The sequence below is a fragment of the Oryzias melastigma genome, linkage group LG17 (assembly GCF_002922805.2).
Source record: "Oryzias melastigma strain HK-1 linkage group LG17, ASM292280v2, whole genome shotgun sequence".
NCBI classification, from domain to species: domain Eukaryota; kingdom Metazoa; phylum Chordata; class Actinopteri; order Beloniformes; family Adrianichthyidae; genus Oryzias; species Oryzias melastigma.
Genome location: NC_050528.1, coordinates 2,095,133 through 2,109,193, shown reverse-complemented (window position 1 = coordinate 2,109,193; position 14,061 = coordinate 2,095,133). Strand labels below are relative to the sequence as shown.

The 14,061-nt window shown below is 46.7% G+C and overlaps 1 protein-coding gene across 1 annotated transcript in view; it reads left to right on the top strand.

Moving 5' to 3' along the window:
• Positions 1-11,914, top strand: part of abca4b (ATP-binding cassette, sub-family A (ABC1), member 4b) — a 30,325-nt gene extending 18,411 nt beyond the window's left edge. Inside the window, exons 18-49 of the mRNA XM_024262264.2 lie at positions 470-658; positions 1,295-1,472; positions 1,565-1,696; positions 2,673-2,812; positions 2,875-3,012; positions 3,146-3,327; positions 3,421-3,526; positions 3,886-4,091; positions 4,924-4,978; positions 5,115-5,174; positions 5,415-5,575; positions 5,744-5,868; positions 6,034-6,132; positions 6,215-6,496; positions 6,569-6,601; positions 6,670-6,775; positions 6,843-6,917; positions 6,989-7,158; positions 7,241-7,418; positions 7,530-7,645; positions 7,844-7,991; positions 8,472-8,595; positions 8,671-8,800; positions 8,883-9,003; positions 9,212-9,274; positions 9,365-9,471; positions 9,724-9,865; positions 9,951-10,085; positions 10,221-10,324; positions 11,048-11,140; positions 11,214-11,463; positions 11,535-11,914. Of these exons, the coding sequence (XP_024118032.1) occupies positions 470-658; positions 1,295-1,472; positions 1,565-1,696; positions 2,673-2,812; positions 2,875-3,012; positions 3,146-3,327; positions 3,421-3,526; positions 3,886-4,091; positions 4,924-4,978; positions 5,115-5,174; positions 5,415-5,575; positions 5,744-5,868; positions 6,034-6,132; positions 6,215-6,496; positions 6,569-6,601; positions 6,670-6,775; positions 6,843-6,917; positions 6,989-7,158; positions 7,241-7,418; positions 7,530-7,645; positions 7,844-7,991; positions 8,472-8,595; positions 8,671-8,800; positions 8,883-9,003; positions 9,212-9,274; positions 9,365-9,471; positions 9,724-9,865; positions 9,951-10,085; positions 10,221-10,324; positions 11,048-11,140; positions 11,214-11,463; positions 11,535-11,648 (4,262 nt within the window). The 3' untranslated portion in view covers positions 11,649-11,914. The remainder of the gene's footprint in view (positions 1-469; positions 659-1,294; positions 1,473-1,564; positions 1,697-2,672; positions 2,813-2,874; positions 3,013-3,145; positions 3,328-3,420; positions 3,527-3,885; positions 4,092-4,923; positions 4,979-5,114; positions 5,175-5,414; positions 5,576-5,743; positions 5,869-6,033; positions 6,133-6,214; positions 6,497-6,568; positions 6,602-6,669; positions 6,776-6,842; positions 6,918-6,988; positions 7,159-7,240; positions 7,419-7,529; positions 7,646-7,843; positions 7,992-8,471; positions 8,596-8,670; positions 8,801-8,882; positions 9,004-9,211; positions 9,275-9,364; positions 9,472-9,723; positions 9,866-9,950; positions 10,086-10,220; positions 10,325-11,047; positions 11,141-11,213; positions 11,464-11,534) is intronic.
• The last annotated feature ends 2,147 nt before the right edge of the window (positions 11,915-14,061 follow it).

The following is a 14,061-nucleotide window of genomic DNA, read 5'->3' as shown; positions in this document are numbered from 1 at the left end:
ATTTCAGTTTATCTGAGGAGCTTTTAAATTTCAATTAAAGATATCTCTTTAACTTAGCATTTATATAACTCACTTTAATCAACTTGTTTATTTCTAGGATAGACATGTTATGGTTTTAATGGTTTATCATTTTCATGTTTTACTCTATCTTTTAATCAATGTAGTGCCTCCTCAGCCAAAGTGTTTCTTTCTTTTTACATTTGATGAAGACTTTTTTAGTTGTTGCTTTTTATCTCATGTGTACTATAACTTCTTTTTATGAACTAATGTTTACATATGTCTTTTTGTGAAGCACCTTGTGTTCACCAGCATGTTGATGCAAAGTTTAATATGAATAAAGGGATAGATTAATAAAGTAACATAGATATTTTTTGCATTACTGTGGATGAAGTTTAATCATGAATTCCTGTTTCAACAATGTGTCACTGACATCATCAACCTTCTCCTCTTGTCCTCTGCTTCCATGAAGGTCCAGCGGAGGCTGAGCTGGAGAACCAGCCGAAGGAGGAGGAGAACCGAGACACTCCAGAGACCTGCAACGGCTCCGCCAGCAGGAAGACCTGCAAACACCAAAGCAGGAGAGACCGGCTGCAGCGAGAAAAGGAGGTCCTCAAGCAGCAGCAGGAGGAGGAGGAGGAGGAGCAGGCAGCTCAGGAAGGTCAGGAAGGTCAGGACACCGTAACAGGAGACGCTGTGGGGACATCTGGTGGACATACGGGGAAAAGCGAGAAACAAAAGATGTTAATAAAACTATAACTCACTTTGCTGAAAACTTCCTGAAACAAAATGAACTCCTGATATTGTTCAAACATTACAGTGTTTACGTTTTTATGAAGAAAATATTTAGTTTCACTCTGAAAAAAGAACAGAAAAAACAAACAAAGAGGTTTAAAAACATTCAGATAATTACAACATAATAATTACAATTCTATGCACTGAAGTAACTTCTTTCACGAAGACCCAGCAGACACTCATGTGATGCAGCAGAAACTGATCAACCATCATTCAGTCTTTGAATTGATCAAAGACATGTGAAAATCCAGTGTGGTAGAGCAGTGAGTGATCAGTACCAGCTGTTTCTCTCTGAGTCACACTGGAGGAAGTTTGATGCTCTGATCCATTTATGGTCAGAGAGTCAGATTCAACCGGATCGATCAGAATGAACCGATTCTGAATTGGATCAGAAACCTCTGATAGAGGTCAAAAATCCTGTTGCTGTCATTCATCATATCTAATGAATGTGTTATAATGAATATTTAGATTTAAATCTTAATTTTTTCCTTCTTTTTTGCAGATCAGCTGTTTTTTGAGCCGGACCCCCCCGGCCTGGTTTTGGGGGTGCAAATTCAAGACCTGGTGAAGGTGTTTGGTGGAAGTTCACGTCCAGCCGTCAACTGCCTGAACATCAACTTCTATGAGGGGCAGATCACATCTTTCTTGGGGCACAATGGAGCTGGGAAGACCACAACAATGTAACCGGGGTGGGGGTTAACAGAGCTTGATTACTTTTTAATGGTTCTTCAATAAAACTGGACAAAGACCCGTGTTTGCCTTTGTCTAAAAGGTCGATCCTGACCGGGCTGTACCCCCCCACGTCTGGCACCGCCTTCATCAATGGCAGAGACATCAGGACAGACATGGACGTCATCCGGACCTCTCTGGGAATGTGTCCTCAGTACAACATCCTCTTCAGTCAGTAAGTCACAGAGACTCGCCTAGATCCTCTGAACATCTCCAGCTGAGTCTTCTCTCTAGCTGAAGATGTTCATCCAAATGAATTCCAGCGAGATTACAGCTTTACTGTCATGACACATCTACAAGGCAACAGAATGTTCCTCAGTCAGCTGGTTCCGGTTCTGAGGACCCAGAAGCACCTGCTTGAAGACAGAAAGCAGTTTGTGTGCAGGTGAGAGGAGTCCTAAAGAATGCAGACAGAGATGAACGTCCTCATAGGAAACTCTTTGAATGCCTGGAAGTGAAGTCCCTGTGAGGCGTTTTCAGGCTTCTTGAGAAGATAAGCTCCTGGTGAGCCCTCTCTACCGGGCTGGAGGTGTAAGTGGTCTGAGACAGGTTCTCCCAGAACTTGAATGATGACACAGGTTCAATGGCCATTCTGTTAACATGGATGAGATGAGATCCCGTCTCCTTCCTGAAATCCACAATGATCTCCTGGGTTTTGCTGGTGTTGAGGAGCAGGTCATTGTCTGTGTACCGAGTGGGCAGATGCCTGACCTCTTCCATGGAGGACGTCTGATAGTTGGAGGAGGTCTCATCGTTATTCGTGAGTCCTACAGGACGATGTCATGCAGGCATGTTGGGCACAGGCTCAATGACGGTGGATTTGAAGCCTGTTGGCTGCCTGGACGAGTCTCATGTTAAAATATCTGTGAAGAGTCAGAGCTGCTTAGGACGTACGGTGAACCCATCCAAGATGACTCTCTGGTCGAGCAGCCTTGCACATGTTGATCTGGTGCACGAGCTGTCCCTCATTTGGTGGTTTGATCCCTCATCCAACTCCTTAATGCTGTTTTAGAGTCTTTAGCGACTCAGTCTGGATTTGATCTCATGAGCATCCAGTCTCAGGTTGGACACTCTACCACAGGGCTACTGAGGTGATGGGCTGCCTCTGTTGGGTAAAGATCTTCACTTCTGTTGCCTCATCTGTGCTTCAGTCTCACGGTTGAGGAGCACATCCGCTTCTATTCGCTGCTGAAAGGACGAACGGAGGAGGAGGCCGAGCGGGAGGTGGAGGACATGCTGGTGGACCTCGGACTGCCTCACAAGAGAGACGAGGAGGCGCAGAACCTCTCAGGTCGGTGCAAATCAGAAGGAGCTCAGAGAGATCTCCAGATCTGAGCCTTGTACCCTCCACAGGCGGAATGCAGAGGAAGCTATCAGTGGCCATGGCGTTTGTTGGAGGGTCAAAGGTCGTCATTCTGGATGAGCCGACTTCTGGAGTCGACCCGTACTCCAGGAGATCCATCTGGGACCTCCTGCTGAAATACAGAACTGGTACAGTGTGATTGCATCAGCTTTCTTGAATCAGAAAATACTCTCAAACATTTAAATGAAGCTGGGATTAAAGGAAAAAAGCTTTTGTTTCTTCCTACAAGAAAAGATTCCTAGCTGCCATGTTTCTGTGCAGGTCGCACCGTCCTTCTGTCCACCCATCACATGGACGAGGCCGACCTGCTGAGTGACCGCATCGCCATCATCTCCAAGGGCCAGCTGTACTGCTGCGGCTCCCCGCTCTTCCTCAAGAACTGCTTCGGCGTGGGCTTTTACCTAACTCTGGTCCGCCGCATGAAAGACATGAGGAAGCTGGAGGTGTGGCTCCACTTTGGAAGGATGGATGATGCTGCTGCAGCTGAAACCAGATCCAGAAGAATCACAAGGCTCCTAATTCTGTGTTTGTTCCAGAATGAATGCGACTGCGCCTCCGACTGCTCCTGCGCATGCTCCATCTGCACCAGATACAAAGACCAGTCTCAGCACCAGTGCCACATGCTGGACAGGGTCCTGGAAGGTGAGTGGGGGTTAAATTCCCTTCAGCTTCATCTCTGTTTCTGCTTCATTCCTAAACAATTATCTGTCAGGAACCAGAAATTTGTTGTATATAGTTAAACCAGAATAACCTCAGCAATCCCACAATCCTCGGTGCTCTGCAGGATTATACATCACTGAAAAAATATAAAAGAGAGAAAAACAATATTTTATGATGATAGGTTTCTACGATGCATCTCAAGTGGATGCTTTTGGTAGTTTGAGGCAGTTTGTCTTCTTCCTGTCTGGTTTTTGTAAATGCCTAAAGCCTTATTTCGTGCTTGAGTCTAACTGAATGGGGAAATGCTAGCAAGTTGGCAACTCATTCTGTCTTCCTCCCAGGGGATGTGGAGAGCATCAGCAGCCTCATCCACCACCATGTCCCTGAAGCCAAGCTGATAGAGACCATTGGACAGGAGCTGACCTACCTGCTGCCTAACAAAGGCTTCAAACATCGGGCCTACGCCAGCCTCTTCAGGGAGCTGGAGGAGACGCTCGCTGACATGGGCCTGAGCAGCTTTGGCGTCTCCGACACGTCACTGGAGGAGGTTTGGACAGTTTCTCCTTTGCAGACCAACATTTTCTGTCAAACTACAAGGAGACACAGTCCAGTGCGTTGTGTGCTGGTCCTTGGTGAGGTCGATGCAGAGGGTTTGTTAGGAGGAACATAAAACAAAACAATCAGGGTCATCCCAAAGACAGAGATGTTCTGTAAGTGAGACAGTTCAGGGTGGAAGTGGGACGGAACCAAGGATCAGCTGCGAGCTCCTTCTGGTTTCTATGGTGACGGAGAGACTGACAGATGAGGTCAGACAACCTCTGTGGCCCGAGACGTTTGCAGATGATACTGTGATCTGTTGAGGCCAGGAGGAGGAACATCTAGACAGATGGATGTGTGCCCTGGAAAGGAAACAAATGAAGCTTACTGCAACAAGAAGTTGGAGTATCTGTTTAAACGAGAGGATGTAAGAGGTTCAAGTCTTGGGCTGGAGTTTGACATCCCTGGTATATAGAGACATGGATAGAGACAGGACGCAGAGATGAAGATGCTGAGGTTCTCTTTGAAAGTGATCAGGATGGATCAGGAATGAATCCATCAGAGGATCAGATCATGTAGATGTTCTGGAGATGTTTTAGAGGAGGAACAGTGATGGTGAAAGGAGGTTCAGGTTGAAGCTGCCAGGAAAAAGGTCCAAAGAGGAGGTTCATGGATGGAGAGAAGGATATGAGGGTGGTTGGTGTGAGGTTGGAGGATGGAGAGCAGAGGGTTTGATGGAGGAGATCAGTCACTGTGGTGCCCCTTAAAGGCATCAGCACAGGGACAAAGTAAAGACCTTGAAAGGAAGGAGATAATTCAGAAGAAATCTTTTTCTCTTCCAGATATTCCTAAAGGTTACGGCAGAAGGAGAAGCAGCCAACAATGCCACCACTGCAGGTACCAACTGCCTCTGATGTTCTGCTTTGTTTCTGTGATGTTGTAGTCTGTTTTCTGTGCTCCCCGTCAGTCTGTAGAACAGCTTGTGTGGGCTGTGGTTCTGGTGGTTCTTATCCTGCAGTCTGTTTCCCTGTAGAACAGTGGATGTTACAGGGGAGGAACGCTGGCAGCAAAGTAGCTGCAGGAGCAGATGAAGGTCAGAGTTTCTGTGTTTTCCTTCTCGCTTTTCTCCAATGTGTCAGTCATGTGGCGCCTGCTGCTTTCTGCAGAAACATTTCTGAGCAAGAACTTGTAAAAATGGGGAGTCTGTGGGGTTAGAATATGTGTGAACCAAGACTGGCCTGGGGGGGCTTACTTTGTGGAATCTGAGCTGCAGAACCACTCTCTCCACTTCTTCTTAAGAGTTTGGGTCACTGACTGATGTTTTCCTGTGAAGACCACAACGGCGTGAACGGCAGCCAGCCTGCGTCCGACAGCAGTGCAGGAAAAGGCTCCAGGCAGGTGAAAGGAGCTTCCCTGGTTCTGAAGCAGTTCTACGCTCTGTTGGTGAAGAGGTTTCACCACGCCACCAGAAGCCAGAAGGACTTCCTGGCACAGGTACGGGGTCTGAAGGCCCGTCCAAACCCCTGCATCCTCAGTGAGGGTACAGCTGTACTGACTTCATCCCACGGGCACTCAAGGACTTTGCTGAAGTTGGATTCAGATGGATTTTTTTTCATTTGTTCAAGAGATCAACCAAACTGATCAGTAAAAATGTGATTCCAGATCGTCCTTCCTGCCACTTTTGTCCTCATCTCTCTGATCTTCACCTTAATTGTTCCTCCATTCGGAGAGTATCCCAGTCTGACTCTGAGCCCATGGATGTATGGACAGCAGATGACCTTCGTCAGGTCAGAGGATGCTCTTTAGTCCACGCCCACCTGACAGATCAGTATTTTAAAGTTTTATCTGTGATATTTGCTGAATGTAGGGATGTCTACAAACCCTCAACTGTTTGTCAGCAGTTTATCTTTTGGCTTTTTCCTCTCAATATCCACAAACTTTTCAATTTTTAGCAACGAGCGACCATTTGACCCCAGAATGAAGCATTTCGTAGAACGCCTATTGGCCCGACCCGGCTTTGGGACACGGTGCATGCAGGGGGAGCCGCTGGGGCAAGTACCAGAACTAGCAGAAAAGTTTCTCATCCAGGAAGAAATCCTTTAAACTGTTCTTGATTTACTCATGTTCCTCCAGGATGACCTGCAATAACAGCATATCAGAGTGGGAGGAGCCTATTGTCCCACCTGAGGTCATGAAGACCTTCCACAGTCTAGAGTGGTCCCCCAGGAACCCCTCCCCCTCTTGCCAGTGCAGCTCTAGTAAGAAGCTGACCATGATGCCCATCTGTCCTGCTGGTGCTGGAGGGCCCCCACCCCGCCAACGACTTGAGGCTACAGGGGACACCCTTCTGGACCTGACTGACCGGAACATCTCTGACTACCTGGTCAAAACCTACCCCAGTCTCATCAGAACCAGGTAAGGAGTAGCTCAGAGTCTGCTCCGGAAAATCTGCTTTTAGTGAAACTTATCCAACGTTTTCCTTTACAGCCTAAAGAGCAAGTACTGGGTGAATGAGCAAAGGTAATACGCAGCATGTTGACACTGGTTCTCTGAGTGGCATTCTGAGCTCGCATGTCCCCTTTCATCAGATACGGAGGCCTCTCTGTAGGAGGACAGCTCCCCGTCCTGGACGTGGACCCCAAAGACATCCGGACTGTGTTCTATCAGCTGGGACGGATCCTAAACATCACCGGGGTACCTCACATGTGCTCCGCTCAGCCCCCGCTGGTATGGAAGCTCCTAATGAACCTTTCTTTCTCAGGGTCACTTCTGCGTCCTTACCCTGAGGGATGTTGGGACTTTCCTACGGTTCATGGAGAGTGAGTTCAATGTCAAGGTAAGTTCCACAGGTTTGTTGTAAAAGCTGCTCGTGAGAACCGTCCAATTCCTGCAAGTCTGGCTCCTCAGGTCTGGTATAACAACAAAGGCTGGCACGCCATGGTGGCCTACATGAACGTGGCCAACAATGCCATCCTGCGGGCTTTCCTTCCTGCCGGTCACAGAACCGAGGAGTTTGGCATCACCGCCATTAACCATCCCCTGAACCTCACCAAGGAGCAGCTCTCAGAGGTCACGGTGTACGTTTCATCAGTCTGAGATTATCCCGACGTTCAGGAATGGAAAGTTTTCTGTTTTGAAGATGTCTCCATTCCTTTCCAGGTTGACCACATCTGTGGATGCAGTGGTGGCCATCTGTGTCATTTTCGCCATGTCCTTCATCCCGGCCAGCTTTGTCCTGTACCTCATCCAGGAGCGAGTGACCAAAGCCAAGCACCTGCAGTTCGTCAGCGGCGTCAGTCCTCTGGTTTACTGGGTGGCCAACTTCTTCTGGGACATGGTGAGTATGAGGGATGGAATCTAGGGAAGAATCCCATCAGGAGTTTCTGAAGCTGATCTTAGTAACATGTCGTTCTTGGTGATGGTTGAGTCTGAGCTCTGGTTCTGGCAGATGAATTACACTGTGAGCACCGCCATGGTGGTCGGCATCTTCATGGCATTTGACAAAAAGTGTTACACATCCCAGAAGAACCTTCCTGCTCTGGTGGCTTTGCTTCTTCTGTACGGGTACGGTCTTCAGTCTGTTGATGCTTCACCTGCATGTTTTCACACATCCTGCAGTTAGACATTTGTGTTGTAGTTCATGTTAGCAGAGATTAAAGAAGAACAGCATTAAGGGTCATAGAAATACCACCGATGGTTAACTGCCTTCGGTTTAAAATCCTGACGACTCTGATCCAAGTGTGTCTTTTGGTCTGCATTTAGGTGGTCAGTGACCCCCATGATGTACCCCATGTCCTACGTTTTCAGCATCCCAAGCACAGCATACGTGTCTCTGTCCTGCATCAACCTCTTTGTCGGCATCAACAGCAGCGCCATCACGTTCATCCTGGAACTTTTTGAGAACAATCGGGTAAGTTCACTTCGAGTATGAAAAGGAAATAAAGTTCTGATCCCCTCTTGGAGAACAGATATATTTGAGCAGACGTTCCTGCAAACCGTCCAATCTAGCACAAGGGTACTGATCCCATGAAGGTCACTCACAGATGGTAGAGCACAGTGGTGGAAGAGCAGTGGTTTGGGTTTCCTTTGTGGCTGGTTACTGAGGTCTTTTTCCTTTCTAGCTCTTCATATCCGTACAACATTAAATGTCTCAGACATTTCTCCGACAATCGATGCAAAACTTCTTCAGAATGATAACCGATGACTCACTGATCAGTTATGGATCGGAGCTTCTGCTTTGATTCATTTAGTTGGTATTTTCCACAGCTTGAGTGTTACAGCAGGAGTCATATTATCAGAGTCTTCAACATCCAGGTGTAGATTTACTAGATGTGATGATTGAACCCAGATCTTCTCTCACATCCAGACGTCTGTTTTTTTCTGACTTCAGTCTTTGCTGGTGTTCAATGAATGGCTGAAGAAATGCCTGCTGGTGTTTCCTCACTTCTGTCTGGGCCGAGGACTGATAGACATGGCAATGAACCAGGCTGTTACCGATGTCTACGCCCGGTTTGGTAAGTTCTGCTGGCTTCAACATGAGCTCCTGAACAACACCGAAACACCTTCAAACGGGCCTCCGCTGTTTTCAGGAGAGGAGTACTCACTGGACCCTTTCCGGTGGGACTTCGTTGGGAAGAACCTAACTTTCATGGCCATGGAGGGCTTTGTGTACTTCCTTCTGAACCTTCTGATCCAGTATCGGTTCTTCCTGGACCACTGGTGCGGGCTGCAGACCAGAGAAAACATTTATTTAGAGAGAGATCGTTTTTGATGAAGCAAATGATCATGTTTGGTCCTTCAGGCTTTCAGATCACAAACAGTGTCCCGTCCAGGAGGAGGACGATGATGTGGCAGCCGAGAGGAAGAGGATTTATGACGGAGGGGGCAAGATGGACATCTTGCAGATCAGAGACCTCTCCAAGGTAACGAGTGCTGTGTAACTCCTCCCACCACGTATCCATCCTCTGTCCAGCCGCCTTCCTCAGGAGTCCAGGAGAAGGAGCAGAAATATTGAAGCAGTATGGAGTGTGTGGGTGTGTGCTGTCCAAGTCCTCTGATGCAGACAGAAACCCATCCACAGCTTCCCTACATTCTCCTCTGTGCTCTAACTCTGACCTGTTTCCTGCACAGACGTATGTGGGCAGGAAGAGGGCGGCAGTGGACCGCATCTGTGTGGGGGTTCCTGCAGGAGAGGTGAGTCTCTGTGCTGAAGGGACGACCTCCTGGAGGGGTTTCATGTCCGGTCCGCTTCAGTCCAGAGGGTCATCAGCTTCTCTTCCTCAGTGTTTCGGTCTACTGGGAGTTAACGGAGCGGGAAAGACGACGACCTTCAAGATGCTGACCGGAGACACGGATGTTTCCTCTGGAGAAGCTTCTGTAGCCGGATACAGGTGAACCCGCCCACACTGGTCACATGACAGCTTAAGAATGCCGTCTCCCTTCAGTCTGGAGAAAACGTTCAATGAAAAGGTTTTGAGACCCCGCCTTGAATTTGAGAATAATGTTGCAGATGAAAGCAATGTTTTCATGTTTGTTGATGAAGCTTAAAGATCAGGTTTGGGGTTCAGATCCTGAGATCTCCCTAAGCAGACACTCCTCCTCAGCTTCCCCTCCTGCTCTAAAGTGCTGTTGTTTCTCTGCAGCATCCTCACTCAGATCCTGGACGTTCACCAGAACATGGGCTACTGCCCGCAGTTCGACGCCATCGACGAGCTCCTGACCGGAATGGAGCACCTGTACCTGTACGCCCGTCTCCGGGGGGTTCCTGAGTCTGAGATCTCCAGGGTAAGTGGAGCTGCCACTCTCACCACGCTCCGCCTCCACAGACCTCCATGTTCTCCTTCTGTTGCTGTTCTCCCACCTGCTGTAGGTGGCAGAGTGGGGCATCAGGAAGCTGGGGCTGACAGAGTACGCCAGCTGCTGTGCAGGAGCGTACAGCGGGGGCAACAGGCGCAAACTCTCCACAGCCATTGCAATGATTGGCTGTCCAGCTCTGGTGCTGCTGGTGAGTGTGGGGACGACGGGGGCTCCAGAACCTGGTGCTGGTCGGGGTCAGTGAGGAGCGGGACCATGAGTTTAGAAAGAAATTCTGGACTTTTTCTTCAGCTTCCCCTGCAGACGAGTGTTTGTGTTTGTTCAGGATGAACCCACCACAGGGATGGACCCCCACTCCCGCCGCTTCCTGTGGAACGCCATCATGAGCGTCATTCAGGACGGCCGGGCCGTGGTGCTGACGTCACACAGGTCTGCACAAGCTTCAACCAAACCCATTCTAGGGCCGAGTTAATGAACTCGATTAATCGATCTGAATCGATTAGAATCAATTTAAGCTTAACAGATCATTCATGGATTCATAGAAATATAAATCGATTTAGCACATACAAAGCTAAAGTCCACGAGTTTGATGCTAACGTTTAATGGGATTCCCCATAGGACGGCTAATGCTAACGCTCAGTCGACCTAAACATGCATTCTGACTAAATGAACATCTTTATAAACTCACAGGCAGGAATTTTACAAACTCTTTTAAGGAAATATTTTTAGTCTAAAACAGTTTTTTCCTCATATTTTCGTCGTCTTCTAAAATAAGATGTAATGCTATAGCGTGATCGCCACCTAGAGACCAATCTGAAACACCCTCCAGGAGAAGCAGCTTCTCTGTTTGAGAATCCATGTAACGCTATGATATTAACGATCTCATTATTTGACTGATACATTTTACAGCATATGAACTGGATCAGAGTAACATGTAAATCTTCAAAACACAAATAGATTATTAATGTATTTCTAAACAAATGTGTCTGAATGTGTAAACTGAATAATCTCTACATTGAATTGAATTGAGAAGATCAAAAGAGTTGAAAAAAATCAGGATCAAATTGATCCAGTCGATTCTGGAAATCATTATTGATAACCAGCGCTAACATTTTCCCTCTTTTCTCCCAAAATACCCCCCCCCCCTCACAGCATGGAAGAGTGCGAGGCCCTGTGCACCCGGCTCGCCATCATGGTCAACGGGACCTTCCAGTGTCTGGGGACCATCCAGCACCTCAAATACAAGTGAGTGTTGGTGCGGCGGCGAGCTTCTCCGGGACGCCCGTCTGAGGCTCCCTCTCTCTCTGTGGGGGGGCAGGTTTGGGGACGGCTACATCGTTACCATGAAAGTCAAGGCAGCTAAAGCTGGGTGGCCCCCCGAGCTGGAGCCCGTGGAGACCTTCATGGAGACGTCCTTTCCCGGCTGCGTCCAGAGGGAGCGGCACTACAACACGCTGCAGTACGAGATCGCCTCCTCCTCTCTGGCCCGGATCTTCCAGCTGGTGGTGGCCAACAAGGACCGGCTCAGCATCGAAGACTACTCCGTTTCCCAGACAACGCTGGACCAGGTACACGCCGGGGGGGTCAGGGACCTCAGATGATCCTGCAGTCGATCACACCGGGAATGTTTGCTCTGCAGGTGTTTGTGAACTTTGCCAAGCAGCAGAGCGGAGAGGATGAAGACGCCGCCTCCCCCAGACCGGCGGGGAACGCCAGGAAAGACCAGATCTCCCCAGCCAAGAGGAAGCGGTAGTTCTGATGCTGCCGTGCAGGTTTAGCAGCTTTCGGGGTTTAAGGCCACAGCAGCTGGTTTTACTGGTCCTGCTTTCATACTGATGCTGATGCTGAACATAATGGAGGGATCATCAGTTTAGGCTCTTTTTTTGGTCAAATCCTTAGTTTGATTGATTTGCCATTTAATGAAAATGTTTCTGACATGCTGACAGACTGATCTCAGACATGTTAACTCTGCTTTTGGGTATTATTGATGCATAATAAAGTTTTTTTTGCTGTGTTTCATACATTTGGTCATGTGTCAGCGTGAACTTTTCCCCTTTCAGGAGAAAATCTGTCACTGTTACTTTTACTCCGAACAGTTCCTCATGATTGAATGAAAACTTGATTTAAAATATTCAACTCAGATCCTCTTTGTGTGTCATGCTTTCCTGAGAATGGGCGAAATCCTTCCTGGAATGATAGAGGTGACTCTGGCGCCATCTAGTGGCCAGCTGCTATTACTACAGCAATCGTCCAGGGGGGAAGATGCCCAGAATACTAGTGTGAATGACTGCTGCTGGAGGAGCACGGGTCCAGAAACACGGCTGTCTTTCCAGTAACTCATCCTGGAACTCAAATATTCAGCATTTAGCAGAACCGGGCCAGAACGTCCCCCCAGACGAGAGAGAGAGATTCAAATGGTTAAAGGCCCAACTCCAGTTGTTGATGTTTAACATGTTCTTGTAACATTTCTGAGTATTTTTTCATCCAAAGCGTGATGGATCAGGAGCAGATCTTTGAAGAAGTTCAGGTTTTCGATGCAGCAGCTGTCATGGGGGGGAGGGGCAAAGTTTCTTTGCTCAACTACAATTCTAAATTCTCCACCCCAAACGAATAGATCCGTGAACGTCTTCATTTTTCTCGTCTGAGCTGCAATCTGGACCAAACTTGCAGGTTTTTCTTTTTTAATTCATTTTTTTGCTACGCTAAAACAGAAACATTGGCGTTCCACAAAACGTGTCAATAACATTTTCACAGGAAAATGAACAACAAAAAACGATATAAAAAAATAAAATAAAGGTAAAGGATTCTGCTGAAGTCTCAAATGTGACCACACTTCAACAGTTCTAACAGCTGTTTTGTTTGTGCAGGACTTAATACCATTTATATACAATGTCATTCCTTTCTGAAAAACATAAAACACCAGTTTTATGCCAACATATTTACCTTTATGAATGAAATATTTAGCCATAATTATAAGTAAGTTAACTATGTACATTTTCTCTATCTTGAACAAAATACCCCAAAACAATAGCTTGTAGTCAAATCTTTCTCAAATACTTGAGAGAAAGAACAATACCAAAAGAGATGAGGCACAGTTTCAGGTGAGGAATGGCAAAATGAGCTTTATGTCCAGATCTTTTTTAAATTTAGTGAAAAAATATTTCACAGGGTAAAATTTATGAATAATCTTAAAATTCATTTCTTTAACTTTGCTGATGAAGTATTTGTGGGGCAGAGACCAAACTTTTCCCACTGAATACTACAATCAAACCTACTCCAGTGAGAAATAACACGAGGTTTTGTGGTAATCTCATTTTGAAACAGTGAACGGATGTTTGATTATTTCTGTTAGCTGAAAAACATATTTTTCCACTCCATGATTCTGTTATTTTGGGAATGGAAAACACAAAGTATTTGAAGGAGGACTGCTACACAGAATTTTAACACCACTTGGGATGGCTCCAGTAACTAATGCAAAACAGCAGAGAGGCCCAAATCCAGGCCTCGAGGGCCAGCTTCCTGTAGGTTTTCCAGAAATCCTGCCTTATCTGCTGCTAATTTCCAGGATCAGGTATGTTTAGCCAATAAGGAGCTTCAATGGAAGGTTGGTTGGAAAACATGTAGGACACCGGCCCTCGAGGCCTGGATTTGAATACCCCTGATCTAGTTGGAATGTTTGAGGTGGGAAGCCTGGATGGTAAGTAACACTATTTAAGACTAAGTGTGCACCCTTAGAGTTAAACAAAATGTGGCGGTGGTGAAAGTGGATGATTCTTGTGCCTGGATGTATGTATGTGTCTGGTGCAAACTATAAACTAATTGACTGAGAAATGACAGGATTTAAAAAAAAACAGTTTAAGTCTTCAGGCACTGTCCTGCAACCTGCGACGCTGCTTCATCACATTCACTGTTTCCCATAATTATGTAATCCGGTTGTTTGCTGTTGTTTTTTGTAAATCCCAAGTGCTGGTTTATAATTGATTTATCTCATCAAACATTATTTCAGTAAACGGTAACATCAATTATACACCATGTAACAGATATATAATACTCATTGATTATCATCAAAATACATTTTCATATTCATACAGAAAAATAATAATTACACATTGAGATCAAGTTTTAAAGTAACAACAGAGTCGGGTCTGCCATCGGGGGTCAGTCTG